Source organism: Panthera tigris, chromosome B2 (genome assembly GCF_018350195.1).
Source record: "Panthera tigris isolate Pti1 chromosome B2, P.tigris_Pti1_mat1.1, whole genome shotgun sequence".
NCBI lineage: Eukaryota > Metazoa > Chordata > Mammalia > Carnivora > Felidae > Panthera > Panthera tigris.
In genome coordinates, this window is record NC_056664.1 from 23,298,568 (window position 1) to 23,320,981 (window position 22,414).

Genomic DNA, 22,414 nt, shown 5'->3' on the forward strand with positions numbered 1-22,414 from the left:
TCGGGTAGCAACACACCTACATAACAGAAAGGGTGTGTATGTGTGTGTGTGTGTGTTTGTGCGCATGCATTTGTGATTGACTCTTTTCTTACACAGTTAACCAAGTAAAACCACAATCTCTAGGAAAGGAACAACTATTCCCTATTGAGAAGTTCCCAACCACCACCTTAACTAGGCTAGCAGATTTAGCCCTAAATTTACATCCAAATGTTTGCTTCCCCTACCAGGGATGGTTGTACATGCGCTGATAAGGAATGCATCCCACAAAAGGAGGTTCGAGTGTAACTTCAGCATTTCAATGAAGTATTTGTTGCTGTGGTAGGTAATTTTACGTGCTGGGTGACAACAAGGTTCTGGAGTCATACCAGCCTTGCCAGCAGCTTTTCAGTGACAACAATTTTTTTTTCTAATACTTTCCTGAAGGAAGGATTTTTTTTTTTTTTTTTCATTTTAGAGAGAACTTAAGCAGGAGAGAGGGGCGGAGGGAGAGAAAGAGAGAAATAGAAAGAATCCGTGCTGAGTGTGGAGCTCTCCCTCTCCCGGTGCAGGGCTCAATCCCATGACCCCAAGATCATGACCTGAGCTAAAATCGAGTTCTATGTTCATCCAACTGAGCCACCCAAACGCCCCAGTGATAACAATTTTATACCACATTAGTCATTCTTAAGCCAGTGACGGCTTTGCAGGAGGGGCTTGGTTTGCTTTGGTTTGGTTTTTGACAAACAACTTTTTTACATATATTTTTCCTTCACATCCAGTTAAACAGAGTTGCTTTCAGTTTAGAAACATTGATTATGTCTTTTTTTCTTTAGAAAAAAGTCTTTACCTGAATATTTATATAACTTCATTGCTGTTTTTACAACAAAAAAGTTTTAAACTGATTCATAGAATCCATCCAGTAACTTATGAAATTGAAATCCATTTCTCAAGAAGATGCAGTTATGGCTGAATGTATTTGATGCTTAGAGTACAGCATGAATAAGAAAAAATCCTTCATTCATCTGTGTTCATCTCTCCAAAAGCAAAAGAATCCATTTGACGTTTTCAGTAAATATCGAAGTTAATTGTTTAAAAAAAAAAAAAAAGCTTCCCACATTCCCACAGAACCTTCCACCCAAGAAAGAGCAGTTTCAATGAATGGCTCCTGGAATCGGCTGAGTCTTCCTTTAGTCCAGTGAGGAGATGCTATCAGGAATGTTCCTTCCACTGCTGGTGATGACCCCTGTGTCAGTCAGCTGCTGGTTGAACTAACATGAATATTGCTCTCACGGGGGCTGGTGGTGGTGACAGATGTGCTCTTGCTGTTAAAGGTGAGGTGAGACTCTCCAAAAAGATAAGAGGACAATACTAGGGATCAAGTGGAATAAGAGGAGAAAAATCCAAACCTGGCAGATCTGATGAGATGCTTTATATTGGCACATGGTGGAATAGCACTGAGCAGTCTGTTAGTGAAGGCGAAATAACAGCAGCGTCAACCAATGTCACACTAGGCACCCGTAAAAAAGATGGCTGGGACATGAGAACCCCTTTGCTGGGGCTGCTTTGTGCTTCTGACATCAGGATGCCTTTTGTGTTGGCAAGAGGGGCTTCCTCTTCCTGGGGAAAGCTTTCTAGTGTTAGGTCAGTAACATCCCCCTTCTTCCTGCTTACCTCACTGACTACAGTCACTGAACAAGGCTTATGAAGACACTTGGAATTTTTATTTTTATACATGCTTGCTGGATACTTTCATCACTTCTTTTCTTCTGTCTCATTGGACACCAAGAACCATGTTCTTGGAATCCGATCTCATCCACATCAGAACAGTCATTGAGAATTCCCATAAAAAGCCCATCTAAAATTAGACTTTCATGGGCAGCTTTTTTGTCACACACAGGACAAATCCAAGCGGGCTTCTCATTCATTTGCAGATAAAGGGCACCATCAAAACACTATAGATGTGTACCAGTCACTGCGTGGCATGGGATTGTCGGCCTCATTTTCCTTAAAGGGCACCTCAAGGATACCTGAAGGAATTTCACTATCAGGAGCTCCAGTTAAGTTTTTCTTTAATTAGTTTTCTGAAATGATCAGCGTTTCTAGTATCTTTCATCTTTAGTCTCTATAATGACATGGTCGATGTGAGCTGTAATACAAGATATACAGACATGGAGTAGTTCTTTCCAATATCTTTTTTTTTTTTTTAATATTTATTTATCTTTAAGGAGGGTCAGAGAGAGAGGGAGACACAGAATCCAAAGCAGGTTCCAGGCCCCAAGCTGTCAGCACAGAGCCTGACGTGGGGTTCAGAACTCACAAACCATGAGATCATAACCTGAGCTGAAGTCAGACACTTGCTTAACTGAGCCAACCAGGTGCCCCAATTCTTTCCAATTTCTGATGCCCAAGAATGGAAATCTGATTTGGCACAGCTGAAGACAACCCAACTAAAGATGTATTTGTGTTCAATCCTATTTTTAGGTGGTCGTGCATAGCCAGGCAAAGGAAATGGCTTCCCATTCACTTTTATACATAGACCGTTGAGGTGATTTTGTTCTTGAAAGCAACTTCTCTCTACCAGGCAGAATCCCAGCTAAACTTGTACTTTGTAATCTCTCCTATTATCTGGCAAAAAAAAAAAAAAAAAAAAAAAAATCCCTGAATATGCATTTCTCTCTAACTTGTGTCAGAACAAAAATAAAAACTTCCCTTGAAATCGTTGAATACTGCTTTGAGCTACACTCATGGGCTTGATGAGAACATCAGGAACATCATAAAAGGGCAGTTTTTTTTTAAATGCACATCAGGATGGACAGGAGGAATTGGGGGAGATGGCTGCATCTCAAACATGAGCTTAGTATTTTGAAGCAGCACGGAACCAACAGGAGAGGTATCGTGGGTGTGGTATCATAGAGGTGGAAGGCAACCAGTGGATTCCAGCTATGGCCAAGTTAGGTTCCACAGGATAAGCTTTCATCCATATTGAAACCAATGGCTTGATTACAGATAAACCAGAAAGTGCTTCAAGAGACAGTGGGTATCCACATCTCTATAATTTTTGGATTTTAGTCTGAGCCACAAGACTACAGCCACTCTTCTGTAAATGAAACAAGTATCAGGAGACCATGCTTGTGTCCATTTTATGCTGTCCAGGAAAGCCTTATAACAAGTGTAGTTCAGATCCCCTAAAACTAGAACCGTATTCAGATTGGCTAAAATGAAAAACAGTGAGAACACCAGAGGCAGGTGAGGATGCAGAGAAACTAGATCACTGCATACGTTGCTGGTAGGAAAGTGAAATGGTACACCTCTCCTGAACTCGAAATCTGCCACCTGTGGGTGCTACCGCCAGAGCACCCCTCCCACCAGCACCCACGATACCTGCAGTACCGTCCTAAGCTGGACCCTGCTGGCAACAGGGATGCAGCTGACCAGCAGGGGAGCAACACCCCACCAAACTAGGCCTTTTATAATAAAATGGTTCAAGTAATGAATATATGAAACTGCAGTTATAGGGGCGCCTGGGTGGCTTAGTTGGTTGAGCATCCAACTCTTGATTTCAGATCAGGTCATGATCCCAGAATGGGGCTCTGCACCGGGCATGGAGCCTGCTTAGGATTTTCCCTCTCTCTGTCCCTCTCCCTCTGCCCCTTCCTCCCGCTCACATGCCCCCCTCCTCAAAACATAAAGAATAAATCTCAGTGGTAAGCAGTTAAGAACAGACTCCATACAGCCATTAGAAATAGTAGGAAAGAGGTTGATCTTACTGGTAGCCAGCATTTCTATGTGAGAGGAAGCATTTTCACCGTTTCTTAGCTTGCACCTAATTACTTTGTCAGTCACTAAAAGCAATTTGCCCAGTTTATTGGTGTTTGGGTGGTGATAGATGAGAGTCTGCAACCAAATTTTTTTTTACTTTTGTTTACTATTTTATGGTTTAGTCTTTACATGACCGTTCTAGAGAAATGTCCACCAATAACATTTTTAGTGTGCATGTCATGAAATGAGAAGTTCATGAACGATGTCTGTCTTCTTTCACCACTAGTCACTGCAACATCCATTTTAGTGCCCCATGTAGTAGTTAAAACTTAACTTAGAAGTGATATCTCGGGGCATCTGAGTGGCTCAGTCTATTGAGCGTCTAACTCTTGATCTCAGCTCAGGTCTTGATCTCAGGGTCATGAGCTCAAGGCCTGCATTGGGCTCTGTGCTAGACATGAAGCCTACTAAATAAATAAGTAAATAAATAAAGTTCAGGATTGTTAATTTTATGGTGCTTTTTTTTACCATAAATAATAAAAAATATCTCCTCACCCCCCAGCCCCCAACAAAAGAATTATAGCTAGTCATCCATTTTTTTTCTTAACTGGGAAAAATAAAATTAAATGCTTCAGACATTAGTATTTAAGCATAGGAGGCTTAAGTCATCTGAATCTTGAACAAGTGGATTTATATCTGTGAGCCTTCAGTTTCTTATCTGTAAAATCAGAAGATTATAGTCCGATTTCTAAGGCTACTTCCAGTTCTAAAATTCCATGGTCTAACATTTCACATAAATATCTGTCCCCTTCTTTATTTGCAGAAACTTACTGATATATTTTTTTTAGTAAACTACTCTATGCTTTGCATTCCTTGACCAATCTTTGCTAAGATCTTAACTCACTAGAGTTTAGGCTATAGATAAGCAAAGTTGTAAGCCAGCTATGTATTTATACCATCATAAATTTCAAAAACTTCTCTTGGTCTAACCTCTCTGCCACAAGGAAAGTCAGAAAATTGAATTATTTTATTAATGTCGCTAGCACCTCTGCTCTTAGCCTTCCTTTCTGATAGAATATACATCACCAGTACTAGAGCATATCTCTGAACAAAACATTTTCTTTCAAAGAAAATTAAGTAGCAATTCAAGAGCAATAATATGATAACTTGATAGGCAAGAAAAGGATTAAAATCCTTTCCTCAAGCCCCACCTTAATGTTGATACTAGTTTCTTCTTGATTGGATTTTTCCCTGCTCCCTGGGTGGCTTCTCAGCTGCATGAAACGCAATCTGTGAGATAAATCAAATGACACTGTATATTTTGTAATTCCGTACCCACAGTTTCTTTCCCTAGATATTTATCAAGCACCCACTCTATGCCATGTAATTATGAATTGACTTTATGAGCTTTTTGGAGGCAGAGTTGGGAATGGAATTTTGAAGTCCATCAGAACCTTGTAGAAGTTCTTTCTCAGTTTGATTCTTGGGAGACAAACCTTTTCTGTTCAATCCAGATCATACCTATTTGTTCATTTAATAGAACAGAAATATATGGACTCTGATAGGGTACCCCAGCAATACTTTCCCCTGTGTCTATATAGATCAACTAAGATTAGATCAAAAGATCTATCTACATATTTAAAAACTAATAAAACAGTCAGAAGCAAAGGAGATTTAAGTACTCTATCTTGGACTTCAATAAAAATCCTCAGGAAATCAACAAGAATTTATATACAATGAGTCAATTGCCCCCTGAGTGAACCCTGTATCTTTTGGATATCTGAATTCTTTCAATGTGAATGAAAGATTCCCCAACCCCCTGTCAGATGAGAAGGGATGATTACTTTTATAGCTTGGCCTACATGTGACATTTTTTTTCAGCCTGTTCAATATATAGTTCCTCTACAGCTATAAAAAAAAGACTTCTTCATACAAGGATTGAAACCAATTTCTCTGCATTTTCTGAAAATTCCAGTGCATCCTTGAGTCTGGGACGATAGTATTCCCACAGTTAGCATTCCTGTGGAAGAAATGCCTCTCTGTTGGAGATTGCCCAGCAAATTTGCTTGAGTCTTCCAAGGCTGACATGCATAAAACAAGATTCCATGTTCTTTCTAGAAGAAGCCTATCCCACCTCTGCATTTTTTCATACACAGCAATTGTTCTTTTTCATATATGCGTGTGCAGAAGAGCTCCTGAAGAAGGCAGCAGTAACACTATAGAAAGCTTTGCACGGGTTTCATTTGGGAACCTTTATTATCCTTCTCCCGTTGAGCCTACGAGAGCTGTTCACTCTTGAATTCCCTAAAGAACTATTTTTGTTGCTAAAGTATCTAAAGTGGAAGTAGATACCATCAACTCTGAAGCAGAAAGTACATTGATGTTCTAGGCAAGAAGTGGAAGTTGTCAATCTAAGCTCTGAGAGGAGCTTACTATGGGACCTTGGGGTAGCTGTTTATGGGCCTAATTTACCATATGTGTAAAAAGATGATTTTATTTATGAATATTGATGAAGGTGGTGGTGGTGGTGGTGGTGGTGGTGGTGAGGTGTGCTTGTTGTCAGTGTGGTTCATTGTGTCCTCTTTAGGCACTGATACTACGTACTAAGCCCTTAGAACATGTTGTTTCAGTTTCTCACAGCGGCCTTGTGAGAAAGATACTGTTTTCCTCATGTGTTAGAGGAGGAAATTCAGACTGAGTGTGTTTGAATAACTCCCCGAGAACACACAATTAGGAGAATGGTGGGCCCACATGTCTTCTCACTTTTTTGGCCAGTTCTTAAAAGAGAGATCAAACTGTGGGTGGTCTGATCTTTACAGAAGCAAGTAAGACATGGGAGATGGGAAAACAAGGCGAGATGTAGGTTTCCTTTTCTAATTGCTCATTTAGAATTTGTATTAGAAGGTAACAGTCTCTCTTCTGTAGACTCATGAATAGTTTATCCCTCTGAGCTGATCTCCTTTATCATTTCTCAAAAAACTCTATCTCCCTCTCTCTCTCTCTCTCTCTCTCTCTCTCTGCCTTCAAAAGAAAAAAAAAAAAAAACAGAAACCACAGTCTGAAAATGTTAAAGTTCAGCCACCTTATTTAAGAAGTGTTTGCTCAGAATTTCCCCGTAGATCTGAAGGTTGCAGCTCCAAATGTGCTTTTCCTGACAAGCAGTAACACTCGAGTGCCCTTCACTGGAAACCTTTTGATGCCTCGCTGCTGGGGTTGTCCTTTCAAGTAATCAGTTAATTTCAGCCATGCTTATGCAGAAGATCTTGTCCCAAGATGACTAAGGAACAGTTTCACACCTTCTAGGAAGGGGGGGTCCAAGGGATTTACCCCATTTATGTTTGTGTTTCTATACCACATCCTCTCTGGTGGCGGGAAGCCAGTGTGCTCCCACGCCCAGCGTATGGATAAGAAAATGCACTCCTTTCTGAGCACTTGATATCTGCAGTTGGATTTTTATAAATTTGATGTGTTTCACTGGTATATATACATGAAGGCTAGATTCATTGGTGCTGTTGGAAAGATACCTCCTCATTATACATCTCTCAGTGTTAAAAACTATTGTTGTTTTATGCAGAGATGTAATAGGAATGGTAGCCAAGAGAAGAGGTTTTGAGTAACATATACCTAAACTGAAATCCTAACATTTACTCACTAGCCCTCTGGCCTTGGTCATGTTATTTAATTTCTCTTAAAATATTACCATCATTCAATTTTTCTACTAAAGGCAAAGGAATACCATTCTGAAGTTAATGTTAGGTTTGTACTTGCTTTGCTTTTAAAATACCAAAGCCGGGGCGCCTGGGTGGCTCAGTCGGTTAAGCGTCCGACTTCAGCTCAGGTCATGATCTCGCGGTCCGTGAGTTCAAGCCCCGCGTCAGGCTCTGTGCTGACAGCTCAGAGCCTGGAGCCTGTTTCAGATTCTGTGTCTCCCTCTCTCTCTGCCCCTCCCCTGTTCATGCTCTGTCTCTCTCTGTCTCAAAAATAAATGAACGTTAAAAAAAAATTTTTTTTTTTTAAATAATAAAATACCAAAGCCAAACACGTCAGAAATTTTCTCTCTTCCCCAGTCTGGTAATTAAGGCTGTCATATCATGAATTGGTCTGTAGTAAATAATCAAAAGACTCTATTCTCTAAGATGTGGCACTGTAATAATCTTAGTTTTATTCAGTAATGATAGTGCACAATTAAATCAGTATTTTAAATCTTTTTCTTTTCCTTGAACATTTCCCCTTCATACAGCCTAAGAAATACTTCTCCCCACCCATCTCGACTTCTTAATGCAGTGAAAATAGCACCAACCAGAGGCCACAAAGATTCTCCTCAGTCTCAGAAATTAGCAGTAGCATCACCAGGAAGTCCATGACCCTTTAGGCCTCATCTGTAAAAAAGTAAGGAATTGGGTACATTGGTTTCCAAGATCTCTAGCAGCATAAGAATTTGTCTATGAATCCTAAGTTTAACTGCCTTGTCGAGATTGGACTTGGGGTTTCTTTCAGCAGATTATTGCATCTCACTAATAAGTGAGTACATTCCAGAATTGCCTACACAGAGCAATTGGACATGCCTCTGGAGCTCAGTGAAAACTCAGTCACTGAATGCTGGGTGGCCCAGGAGCCAGCAGACCTGGGGTCTGCTCCCACCCACCGTCAGTGGGCAGGCAGCTCCCCCTGTGAGTGAGGAGGGAGGTGCTCCATGACCATCTGAGGCCTCTCTCACACCGGACATTCTCTGATCCTGAAACTAATTGCTAATGATTGGTAGGTCCCAGAAACATCCCTGGGAATGTTGGATTTTGACCAAAGGTGAGTTATGTCACTGACCTCCTCTGTTTACTGAATTGACTTTAAAAAGAAACCCGAACTGCCCTGAGCTCACAGACAGCATGTTTTGTTGAGTGTGGGGGCGTAGCTAGGTTACGTAATGCTGGGTTATGTAATGTTCGTGCTTCGTTGTCAGCCTCAGCAGTGGAGCCGATTCGAGAAAACCCTTTGGCTGTACTTTGTGAAAGCTTTTAATACCCAGTGATGGCAGGAACGTTACCTGGGTCATGGTGACGTCAGGAGGCCTGTGAACTGTGCACAGAGCCCACTGTTCTGTACATTCACAGACTGTACGTACCTCACTTTCTAATGAGGTTTTCTTCACTGGGACCCAACGGTCCTCCAAGCCAGAGTGGGATGGGAAAGGAGACACCCAGAGAAAAGGCAAAAGGGAATGTTCCCCTTGCTTTGAACTAGGTTCTGAGCATTGCCAAGCTCAGTGTTTTGCTTTGCTTTTCCGCTCTCAGCTGCTGTTTAAGGTGTGCAGTTGTCTGCATAGCTATCCATGTTTTTTATAACACTGAAGTATTCTTCTTACTGGAAATGTGTTTTAAAACTGAGTCCATGTTTCCCTACAAGACACTGATCACTCTCCTCTATTCTGGGCAGTTTCTGGATCTGTTAGGAAAACTGCTTGCTCCTGCCTGTTTCTGTGCCTCCAGAGCCTGTCCCATGGACAGTCCTACTTTATGTCCTGCCTGTGCAGCTCAGTCTCTCTGAAGCCAAATTGCAGGATCCTTGCGGGGGTGGGGTGCTGTTGGACCAGCACTGCACAGGCACACAGCACACACCCAGTGAACACCTTTCTGCGTTCACCAGCTCCCCACGGGAAGGCCTTGAATACCCTTCCTCCTTCTTTCTTGCCTGCCCAAATCTTGTCCTCTGAGCCACCAGAGCACTGACGTGTGACTCCACAGCATTGGCATGGCATTGCAATGGCATGTTAGTGAGTCTTGTCTGCCCTTAGCCTCTGACGTGCCAGGGAGACGGGGTTGTTTTCTTTTTTTATTTTTTTTTTTATGTTTATTCATTTTGAAAGACAGAGACAGAGCACAAGTAGGAGTGGGTGGAGAGAGAGGGGGACACAGAATCCGAAGCACACTCCAGGCTCCGAGCTATCAGCACAGGGCCTGGCACAGGGCTTGAACTCATGAACTGACAGATTATTACCTGAGCCGAAGTCGGTCGCTCAACCGACTGAGCCACCTAGGCGCCCCAAGAGACGAGGTTGTTTTCTTGTTCACTGTGATACTCCCAGGGCCTTATAGATACAGTAAGCACTCCATTAATGCTTCATAGTGTCAAGATAGCTTGATAGGAAGACACAGAGGATGATTTTAGCCTGAAACTCAGGAGGACCAGTGCTAGCCCAGGCTGTGCCTCTTACTCCTGGCCCAAGCACCCTTGGCCCTTCTGACTGGAAGTCTTCTGATAATTGTTAGCACATTTCCGAATACAAAGGGAGATGACACATGCCAACACCCTCTGAAAATCAGCAAGGCCGCTCGAGTTCCCATTCAGTAACCAGCACTCGGGCCCTCAAAGATCCTGCTCTGGCTGAGGACATGGCCACCTCCTTTACCAGAAAGGAAGCCAGGAACTCCTTCTGGAAATTAGCGCATTTATTAGCTCTGCAAGACTAAGCTGAAATCAAAAGCTGGTCCGATAAGGTGAATTCCAACTGTACGAAACAAGGCTGTTAAACTGTGTGTTCACATTTCCTTACTCCACAAAGAGACATGAGGGCACGGGACCAGGGAGTCAGGAGTGGTTTCAGATCCTGGTTGTCGCTCCCTAGCTTTATGAACTTAGGGAAATGACTTCCTGTGGCACTCATTTCTCTGGTTACCTCCTTGTTGGGATGCGAGAAGACAAAGAAATGTGTGTGTGAAGCATGCAGCATGGTGCCCAGCCCATGGTCAATGTTCAATGAATGTAGCTGCATCCACGCTCCGGCTTGTTTTTTTTTTTCCATACATCTTTTAAAATCTCAAGTGCTGAAATGATGGAGATGTGGTACAGTTTGGTTTCAGATCTCTACATGTGCAGCGAGGGAGCAGCCACTGGCCCCTCTTCCAGGCAGTTCTGTTCTCTGGTCTCCTCCATGCTGACTCCTGAGGCTTTGCTAATCTGCAGGCTCTTGGCATATGGTACTTGTTGTAATGTAGGTCTGATTTTCCCAAATGCTTTTCAGTGGTTTCAGTGAAACTGCGAAGATTAAATTCCAAGTGACAGTTTCTATATGAAATATTTATCACATGCTGATAAAAGCATATCCACCAAATGGAACTGGGAGGGCAAAAGGGAAATTCAGTCCACATAATCTTACTTTCTTATTTTAAATGTTTCCATCACATTGCAGACTGCTGGGCAATGAAATGAAAGAAAGGCTATAGGAAAATAAAAATGGTAAGGAAGAGCCAGTTGGTTTTTAGAAGTGAAAAATGGGGGTGCCTTCATTTGAATAAATAAAGGTATCCTCAAATTCAGAATACGGGAAGACAGAACCAGGAGCCCTTAATGGGCCTGGCAAGCAGAGCAGACAATACAGATAGAAAGATTTGGCTTCACAATGGTCTTCTCATCCACGCTCATACACATAAAACAGTGCCTGATCAACAAGGTATGTCTTAACAGGTGGGTGAAGTTTTCCTTAGGTTGCTGCAATATTCATCTCAGACCATCTGTATTTATCCATAAGCAGTATTAAGTGTCTGCTGGAATGAGTTACCAAAGTAGGGGCAGAGATCAGTATTTGAGGAACTTGTCTTCTGATGACAGTTGATTGACAGACTTCATGCATACATGTTAGAACACATGCCTTCGTAGAGGTAGACAAGTCATGAGAGTCTTATTGGTTTAATAGGGGTTTTTATCCTTGTCTCCTTAAGAGCAGAGACTATCTATCCCCACACTCGACCACAGTGCCTTACACACTGATAGTGCTTAGAAAATGTCGCTGAATGAGTTATATGCTTTAATTCTAAAGGACTGAATTATATATGCTTGAATATCTTAGTAATGGCTCAGTGTCATTCACTCTATTTATGGAATAACCTTTATCAGCAAAGCAAAAAGCCTTACCTGAGCTAACAAAATTTTAATCCATAACATGGAGCAGTAATTAGAACCATTACCGATTATAATAGCGCTCTCTTTGAGGCAGATAGTGGTCCTGACATACATACAGCCTTATGACAGTCTATTCATATTTTCTTGGGAGAATTGGGGAGAAATAAAGAGAGTGGGGGTGGGAACCAAAGCTTCTTTGGAGAGGCCTTTCAGAGCAATTCATTCTTGTCCAAACATCTGAGTGAAAAAGACTGTGCTGAGTTGGTCTGCACACTCCTACATCTTCCTTTGGTAGCCTCTTGGACTGACATAAGGTTCATAATCCCTTCTGTTTTATATGTGAGGAAATCAGCCTGTCTGTGCTAGGTGGGGAATCAAATATAAGAACCAAGTACTACATCGTGAGCTGGGCTCCCCTTGCCTCTCTGGTCAGTTCTCCAGAGCTTTCTGGAACACAGATATTATAGACAAATACATTATGACTTATGCACCTTTAGCCTTTGGGGGAACTCTTTTTATGTGAATTCAGACATGCCCAAAAATGTAGGAAGGTCAAAAGCAGTCATGTTCTTGCCAGGATTCTTTGTTTAGACAAATCCATTATAAAAATTCAGAGTACCAAGAAAGTGTAATTAGAGGTTGATGGAACACTTATAAAAACTAATTCTGGTTATAGTTACTCGCTGACTGTGGAGACTACAGGGGTTAACATTTCATTATCTCCTACTGCATGCTACATGCTACAGGCACGGATCATTTCGTTAACAACTACTCTGCAGCCTGTCCTTATTTTACAGGTGAGGAAACCAAGGCACAGGGAGAGGGGTTACGGAGAGGGAGATTCATTAGCCGGTAGTGGTTGAAGGCAGGGTTTGAGCTGAGGTCTCTTATCACCATCCCATGTGCCTGACAGTAGGATCTTTCATTGTATTTTAATAAATGAATTCTATAAAAATTTGATTTAGATATACTCTATAGCCTTGGAAACCCCTTTCAACTAAAAGCCAGTGGGTGCTCAACATCAGGGAGTGGGTCTCCAGGAAAGGTGCCCACAGGACTGTGACTCCTGAATCCCTTGTCCTCAGGTCCTGATTCTCGAGAGAGAATAAGGTGCAGCGATCCCAAGCCCTCAGAGCTCTTCAAGATTTACTGATGGCGGGATCTGAAAGACAGATTGTTCCCTCCGGAGGTAGCAAACATGATGTCAGGGGTAAGCCAGAGGCCTGACCCAGAGCTGAGCGGAAGGCTGAAAAGGGAATTAAGTCTGGCCAGTGAAATGACTTACTCAAAGAAAAGGGATAGTTTGTGGCATGAGCAAATCAAACTTCCTGCTCCACAACCCCGGCCTCTGGTTGATGGCCATTTGAGGCTTTGGTATCAAGGCCAAGGATCAAACTTTTTGGCCAGTCAAGGAGGGGAGGAGGGTATGTGCCTGTGCATGCACTTGTGCACATAGGAGGAACCTTTTAGGCTTACAGTACCAAGGTTTGCTGGCAGTAAAAGGAAAGTAAATGAAGACTAGCACATTCTATATCAAATATACATGTTACTCGCACACCTCAAATACTTTAAACCATACACAAGTGAAGCTTTTTACTATCTAAGCACTTTTTAATGTTTGGAGAGAAAAACTATAACCTCAAAACAACCGTGATACGTTTCTCCAAGAAAAAGAAAAGTTTTAATCTTAATTTCAACACGTTTTGTGCTTATATGTTGTAGTATACATGGAATTTAGTTCAACTCCGCTTTATATTTTAAACTGTATTACTAGGGGAACCAAAGCCTGCCTGGCCTCTAGTAGGATCTTCAAAGGCAGGACTTTGCACCTTCTGCTAATGGGGCAGCCTTGATTGTACTGTGGAACCACCTGAGTGCCTTTACAAATCTCTGTGACCAGGCCCCTCCAAGCCAGCGGAATTAGAGACTCTGGGGGTGGGACTCAGGCATCAGCAGTGTTAAAACTCCCCAGGTGATTTCAGTATGCAACAAAGGTTGAGAACCAGTTTATATAACCCTGAACGGCTACCTCCAACCTGTCACCCTGCACAGAGTGCATGTTCTCCAGAAGGCAGAGTCTTTGATATTTGTATTACTGATCTCTGGATATCTCTAAATTAACCTTTGGCCCAGGGATAATTTTTATTCTCTTGTATTTTCATGGAGATTCAGACTTCAAGCTCTCTTATATATTAAACAATGAAACTCTCTCTTATTACAACTGAAAATCTCATGTGTTCCCATTAAGAAAGAGTGCATATCCTGATGAAGCTCTTTGGGCTGCTATTGCCAGACAATATTCTTTTTTTTTTTTTCTTTTAATGCTTATTTTTGAGAAAGAGAAAAATTGGAGGGGCAGAGAGAGAGTAGTGGGGAGACAGAGGATCTGAAGTGGGCTCCATGCTGAAAGCAGACAGTCCAATGCAGGGCTCAGATTCACAAACTGAGATCGTGAGCTAAGCCGAAGTCTGACACTTAACCGACTGAGCCACAAGGCACCACACAAGACAATATTCTTAACAACCAAGTAGAATACCAAGGCTTGATGTCAAAAGAATGGCAGAGACTTCTTCTCAGGAACACAGCCCTCATCTCAGGGAGAAGTTATTTATTGTTCTTTGGGGGGGTATTTTTTAGTGCAACGGAGGGTTTACTACTCTTGTAAATTGCAGCTCATCCATCCTGCATTTCTGCTTGTCCCATAAACCTTTGTAATAAGAATATCTGCAGAGTCTTGGACCTTCACAGCAGGTACATTCCCAAGTCAGGTTCCAAGTGCAGGTGAAATTATTCAGGAAACCATGCATCTTCTCTCCTTTCAAGGAGGAATATATGGGAAAAAAAGAAGATTAATAGAGCTATGTGCCAAGAAAGATACTTGTAAAATTTGTTCAGCCTTTCAAGATCATTGATAGGAGTGTGCTTCCTGCTTTGGTCTATTTTGAAGCTGTCTGCAAGCCCTCAGCTGTGCTACTTGTCCTCAGCATCTACTCTCAGATAGATCACCATGGGGACAGCAAGGAGACCAGTGGAAGCATAACAGGGCAGTAGCTTTTGGGAACCAGCCCGGTGACAATGCTAATGCACTGGGCCAAATGTTCTAGCACTCAAAGGAACTGGATATCAGGGCTTAAATTGGGGTGGGTTGGCCCTCCAGTGCACTGAATTTTTCTTAGGAAGTTGTCTGGAAATTTCCTGTCCTGATTTTTCTCAACTCCAGAACCAATCAAGATTCAGCCCATTGATGGAATTCTCTGATGAAATCTGGCAGTTCAATCTGTCCTTCTCTACTGAAGCCCAGTACTATGTTGATTTCACTAGATCGCATGTTCCTTAGCTCGCTAGAATATTCAGCTATGCCTTTATTGAGACATAATTCACATACCATAAAACTCAACCATTTAAACTATATGATCCAGTGGTTTTTGGTATATTGAGTTGTGTGACAATCACCACAATCATGTTCAGAACGTTATCATTACCCCTTAAAGAAATGCCATACACATCATCAGTGACCCCATTTCTCCCCAACCCACTCTCCCTCAGCACTTGGAAACCACTAATCTGCTTTATATCTCTATGGATTTACCTATTCTAGACAGTTACATAAATGGAATTTGTTTTTGTGACTGGCTTCTTTCATTTAGCATCATGTTTTCACATTTCATTCATTCATAGTATATATTGATTCTTTTTAATAGCATTGTATGATTGTACCACATTTTATCTATCCATTCATCAATTGATGAACATTTGGGCCATTTCCACTTTTTTGCTATTATCAGTGATGCTGTATGAGCACTTGTGTGCAAAGTTTGGTGCAGACATACATTTTCATTTCTCTTGGGTATATACCTAGAAGTGGAATTGCTGGGTCATGTGGTAACTCTGTGTTTAATTTTCTGAGGAATTCCAGCCTGTTTTCCAAAGTAAGTGCTCCATTGCACATTACCATCAGCAGTGTATAAGGGTTAATTTTGCCACATTCTTGCAAACACTTGTGATTATCTGTCCTTTGCTTATAGCCATCCCAGTGGGTAAGAAGTGTATACCTTTTGTACATAAAACACTCAGATTGAGGTTGAAAAACTAATATTAACACAGTTGCTCTTGGAACATTCAAGGGAAGGTTAAGATTGTGTTTAATTTTTATATATTTATTTTGTCCACACGAACCTTGGGCCAGTCTTTCTGTATATCTAAACCCTGCTTCTCTGTGAGAACCAGTTTAAGCCCCCATTGGTTTTACAGTTTGTATAAGAGTTGGGTATGGGTTGGCAGTGTGCATTGGGTAGCCAGGGGTTGATTCAGATGATCTAAAGCTCTGGATGAGAATCCTGTCTTTCACCATCCCATGTGGCCCTCCCTGAGTTTGGTTTGAAGAGAATGAACTTCCCAGATGGACCAGGGTAATGTGCTTTGTCTTTCATAGTCCCTCAGAGTTCTTCCACACAGTAGGTGTTGGTTGGTGTTTTTTTAACTCTACCATCTTCCTCACAGAAATTCAGTTGCTGTCTCAAAAGCATAGACCTCCGTATTGCTAAGTCAGTCAATCTTTTTTATATCCTTATTCTTTATGTATCTAATAGTTTATTCCTTGAAACTTCTCTGTCATGCAAATTGGTGGCTTCGGTATAGTAGATATTTGCACTTGAGTGTTTTATCGGGACTTGAAACTGTCATGACCAAAACTTAATGACTTATCTTACCTTCCCCTTAAACTAATTTTCCTTTGCAAATTCCCAGTACTTCCATTGTCTTGGTAACCCAGGCTCAAATCCTTCCTCTTCTCTATACACAGAGAATGGAGCCCATAAGTGCTCATGTCATTCATTTAAAATAAATCTGAGACTCTCTTCAGGTCCTCTAAAATAGGGTACCTGGAATATTAGAGTATGTTCTGAGATACTACCTACCCTAAAAGCTACCTTTTTCTTTAGCTTCTGGCTTGGTGTATGCTAACCATTTATATAATCTGGTCTAACCAACTCAGGCACTTGGCCCACCCTTTAGTTAAATCAACGTGTCACATTCTTTGAATACTTTCCTTACCTACCTTATCATGAATCACAAATAAACACTGTGTTTTTTTCTGTAGGACTTTACTTGAGGTTCTATTAGGTATTCCTGTTGACTAGATGCTCATCTGTTTGAAAAATCCCACCTTTAATGTGAAAGCACCCCTTGTTTCCTTGCAGCCTAATTTCCCTTGGCATTTATAGTGGTTGGATATGTATTGATGGGCATTACTCTCTAACTGCTGTGTCAAAGCACTTTGGGAAGCTCATCAATCTTGTGCTTTTTTTAATTGGCATCAATAATGTGTTTGCATTTATCAATATTTCCTAATTGGCAAGTTATAACAGTAGAACTTCTACAATAAATCATGCCCACAGATATCTTCAGACATTAAGATTTAAAGTTTCTGTCAATATTTTGATGTATTATAAATTGTTTTTATGAGGATTTTTTTCCTATGAGAAAGGAAGAACTGTGTAGCAGGAAACAGAATTGAGTCAGTGTCACCATGTAAAATTAAGTTAAAGGGCCAAATCATTCCAGTGAAAAGAGAAGAAAGCTGTTTCCCAAGCCAGTACAATACATTCCCATAAAGTTCAGCATTATTGTCCAAATGAATGTTAATGCGTCTCCCCTGCAAGTGATGTGCTGTGCCAACCCTCTTCCTGGGAGAGGAATTTGAACATAAGGACAGTTAGCACTCATGCAGAGAAAAAACTCTTTATCAACTCATTTTTCAGTAGCAGAAACTGAGGCTTCGTGAGCTAAGGTTATTTGCTGAGAGTCAAATAGTGACTTTGCAAGGCCAGGACTCAAACCCAGGGCTCTCAGGGTCCACAGGTGGACTTTTTACCTTTCAGGGACAAACTTGACCAAACCCAAAGGAGAGGGAGACCCACAGGTTGTCAAAGAACTGAATCCACATCATCTCTTAGGCAATTGAAGACACTAGAATGTTTGGCTCAGAAAAAAATGAGTGAAAAGCTCAGGTGCTCTGTCCTGCTGTGCCTGAAGATCCTTCCCAAGGAGATGAGACACTGTCTTCCGTGCACGCAGACAGCAGAAGTGAGGCCAGCCCTCTGACCTGGTGAGAGGCGATGTTGTGGGGCAGTTACAGATGTGGACCCAGGAGTCACATGGGCCCCAGCAAATCCCAGCTCAGCCACTCACCCAGCCCCTGTCCTTGGACAAGTCAGTTGACCACTTTGTGTCCCACTTTCCTCAGCTAAGATAGGACTTTTGACAGTACTTACTTTTTAAGGTTGTCATGAGGACTCAGTAAGTTAATATGTGGAAAGTGCTTTTGATGGTGCTTGGCTCATAGTAAGTGTGGTATGTGCCACTGTTAGTGTTTTTACATTATAAAGCCAGAACTAGATGGGAGGAAGAGTTCTCTAAAAAACCCCTCACCATTTATACATTAATTCTGCAAATCTTTATGTACTAGACACTGTTCTAGACACTGGGACACAGCAATAGATAAGACAGATTTAGTCCCTGCCCCTGTCCTCCTACTGCTTACAATCTGTATTAGGGAGAAAGGGAATTACTATGTGAATCAATAAAGCAGCCATTCAGCACTGGAATGAACCATTTCTTGCATTGTGACACCAGCCCTTTCACTGTTATCCCTAAAGATATCCAGGCATAGGCTGCCTGAGGTCATTTTGAGAGGCGCTTGCCACTGTTGGATTTTATTAACATCTCTCTGCAAAGTAAGGTTAATTTAATGCAACCAGTGATTTAAACATCAATTCAGACATTGCTTTACTTTAAAACTGTCATCCTCTGGATCGTCAAGGTGAGGTGGGGGGATTATGCAGGACAATCCTGTGAGGTACAAGAAGAAAATATAGGACTTCTCATAATTTTTATCATTTTTTAAATGTATATTCTTGTATATATTTTATAATGTGCATAATTTCATAGCACAGGAGCACATGTAGATAACTTCCAAGTAAATATAAATACAATGTAAACACACATTAAAGTTGCATGGGTAAACATATATTTTCCTTATTTCTGGTGTGGTCATTTACGGATAATTTTCAACTATAAAGATAGTAGCTTTCTACATGAATGGAAAATTAAGACATACTTTCACCTCTACTGAAAAGTTTAAAAAAAAACAATCATAATAATACTTGATGCTTTTATAGAAGTTAATGGTTTCATTGCTTTTAATCCTCCTTTGAGGATTAGGATAGGACCTATCCATGAGATAGGTCTTACACTCACTTTGCAGATGAGGGAACAGAGCATTTTAGAGGTTATACCCAGAACTCTTGGCACCTCATCATTTTGCCAGGGAAGAGAAATTTTAAAATTAAGGACTATAAAGCTGATGCTCATTATTAGCAGTATACCAGGGGAGTATCTGTTAGCATGGGTCAAGATGAATACTGTCCAGTCTCCCGTGTTGCTAGAAGAAGGACTGTGGCTATTTTTTACTGCTGCCATCTTCTGCTCTTACCCAAAAGGCAAAACCCTATCAAATATGTATCCTTCCACAAGATTTATTAGGAATGTGCAATGAAAAGGTCTTAAAGGAGCTTTCAGTGTACAAGAGGAGGTAACATTTATTTCCTAATCCCCAAATTGGTAGCTTGAAGTTGACTGTTATTTAAAGGCAAATGTCAGTTTGGAAGATAGTCTCTGTGTTTTCTCCTTCCTCATCCCCGTGTATCAGCAATCAGGATCCGTAGTTGTAGTCAACAGAAAACAACTCTGGCTAATTTCAGCACAAAGTAGATAGTTAAATATGTGTTGAATTAATGAATAGTGAATTTCTGTCTGTGTTCCTTCCATTCATGGATAAGGTTCTTAGGGGAAAGGGAACAGAGAGAGTTTAGAAGCTTGAAAAGGAAAGTTGGGAAGTATGTTCTAAATACGTAGAAACTAGTTTTCTGCCAACTATGGGTTGATAAAGATTTATGTAGATCTGTTGACTTTCATCTAGTAAAATTATTGTATAGCATGAAAAACAGTGAATTGGAGTTCAGAGACCTATATTTTCCACTACTGAGCTGTGTGATCTTGAATAGGTTATATAACTTCTAGATCTTGGTACTTTCTACTCTGAAATGGATGACTGAATGATTTAGCCTGAGTCTTCTTGTGAACTTTCTCTGCTGATAAAAATGTTGTATGTCTGTTCTGCCTAACACAGTAGCCACTACCCATACGTGGCTATTGATTCAGCACTTGAAATGTGGCTATTGTGACTAAGTAACTGAAGTTTCACTTTTAATTCATTTAAATTTAAATTTAAATTTAAATTTAAATTGCTGCTTGTAGTAAGTGGCTACCATATTGGGTAGCACAGTTCTAGAGCATTCTATGATTTTCTGGATTCTGTAGGTTGACTTATGAGGTATAGGCTTGGAAGGTAGAAAAGATAAAAGTCAGAACTTCACATTAGTAAAGAATTGCACTCATATTTTTTTTAACTTTTTTTTTTACTTATTTTGAGAGAAAACACGTGCACACAGGGGAGGGGCAGAGAGAGAGAGAGAGAGAGAGAGAGAGAGAGAGAGACAAAATCCCAAACAGACTTCCTGTTGTCAGCACAGAGCCCTATGCGGGGCTCAATCCCACGAACCATGAAATCATGACCTGAGCCGAGATTAGGAGTCTGACACTTAACCAACTAAACCACCTAGGTGCCCCATGTTCGTATTTTAATACCTAATTATTTGTTGGGAGAAAAGAACATACTCTAGAAATTCACATAGAATAGTGTAAAAAGCACAAGATTTGGAGTTAAGGGATTTGAATTTGAACTCTGGCACCACTAATCATGAACTTACCAGCCCTATCTACCATACAAAGTTTATCATCAAATGAGATGATAAATGTGAAAACACTTTGTGAATATAAGATTACTTTATGAATGTTAGTTATTCCATTATTACATAGAATCAGTGATCCTACTAAATTACAGATATCTCATATCTTAGGTTTTTTTTGTGTTCATTGGTTTTTGGTAAAGATCAAGGGTATGAGTGAAAACCACATCTAGTGCTTCACAACTTCTTCTTGATCTGTTTATATTTTATTTCTTTTTCTTGTCTTATACCATTAACTATGACTTCCAGTATGATGGTGAAAAGAGTGGTGAGGGGGGCATCCTTGCCTTGTTCCTGATCTCACTGGGAAAGCTTCTAGTTTTTCACTGTTAAGTATGATGTTAGCGCTGGATTTCTTGTAGATATTCTTTATCAAGTTGAGGAAGTTCCCCTCTATTCCTACTTTACTGACAGTTTTTATCTTATTTCATAACTTTAGATTTATTATCTTAGCCCTTGTAACTAGTTTGTTTGTTTGTTGTTTCCTTCCTTAGAAGCATTCCTTTGGATCTGATTTATTACCCCTAAGTGACAGAACTACTACTTTTCAGGCCCTGAAGATAGGGTTTTGTGATGGTTAATTTGGCTGGGCCAAGGTGCCCAGATATTTGGTCAAACATTATTCCAGGCATTTCTGTAAAGATATTTTTTGGATAAGATTAACATTTAAGTGGGTGGACTTTGAGTAAAGCAGATCACTGTCTATGATATGAGTGGCCCTCATCCAGTCACTCGAAGGTCTGAGTAGAACAAAAAGCTGATACCTCCCCACACCGTACCCTAACTGAGCAAGAAGGAGTTCTGCTAGCAGATGGCCTTTGGACTCCAGTTGCAACTCTTCTCTGTGAGTCTCCAGTCTGGTGGACTGCCCCCTACTTGCTAAGCCTCCACAATCAGGTGAGCCAGTTCCTTAAAATAAATCCATCTATCTCTCTCTCTGTCTCTGTCTCTGTCTCTCTCTTTTTCTGTCTCCCTCCTCCCCCACCTCCCTCCCTCCCCCCTATGGATATACATGTACTATATACACATAGACATAGACATAGACACATTCTGTTGGTTTTCATGCCCTGCCTAACATACTTTTAAACTATTAGATCATATTTCTGTTAAAGCCCCTGAAATCAAACCTAAGCCATTAATTTCAGTTATTGTTTTTGTTTAGATATAATTTGCAGGTACCTCAATTCTGTGTGTCCATTTTCCTAGTTTCCTTACTTTTGTCAACCAAACCATATATGCAGACTTTGATTAGTAGGCTCCTTTTAAGGGACCCATAATCCTATTATCTGACTTTCTAAGGGCCTTTACCAATTGACTCCCAGTTTCAGCCTAGGGAGGTTGTCAGGTCTCTGGTCTTCTTTCCTTGTCTGCTTCTGTCTGTGTCAGCCATACACAGAGGTCTCTTGTTAGTTAGATTGTTAGATAATTAGAGAACAACTTCAATTTGCCATTTTTAGCACATCTGACTAGCTGGGAAACTCTATTTCCCCCTCCACAGTTTCTCTTCTCTAAGATTCCCTGCTGCCTCTTTTTCAAAGACCAAAATGGGAAGAACGGAGGTGCTACATACAGAATCTGTCCACTAACATTATCTTATCTCTTTCTGGCCATTTTTCTCTACTCTCTCTGTAAAAATTACCTGCTTTAGAAAGAGTCCGTGAGCCCTGCCCTTCCATCACATGTTTCTTCAGTTGGAGCAGCTAATGACCTACAACTTCATAGTCTTCACAAATACTGCTTTTAATAAAGCTATCAAGACATTCTTTAAATGTATTTTTATGGGGAAATAATCACACGTAGTATATGGAGATGCTGAAATAGAGCTTATTGCTCAACAGGAGAAGGCGTACTGTCACTCCAGGTTCTTCTATAATATCAGCCCTTTCATTTCCTTGATCAAGGATCTTGCATGTTAG

The 22,414-nt window shown here is 40.9% G+C and overlaps 1 protein-coding gene and 1 pseudogene across 11 annotated transcripts in view; one reads left to right on the forward strand and one right to left on the reverse strand.

Moving 5' to 3' along the window:
• LYRM4 (LYR motif containing 4) overlaps positions 1-22,414 on the forward strand; it is a 168,800-nt gene that overhangs the window by 50,285 nt on the left and 96,101 nt on the right. The window contains exon 3 of one of the 11 annotated variants that reach the window (XM_042985817.1): positions 228-312. The exons of the other annotated variants lie outside the window; for them this stretch is intronic. Within the exon in view, the coding sequence (XP_042841751.1) occupies positions 228-248 (21 nt within the window). The 3' untranslated portion in view covers positions 249-312. Of the gene's footprint in view, positions 1-227; positions 313-22,414 lie in introns of those variants that run through there. 11 annotated transcript variants of the gene reach the window in all.
• LOC122238466 lies at positions 2,303-3,082 on the reverse strand (annotated as a pseudogene).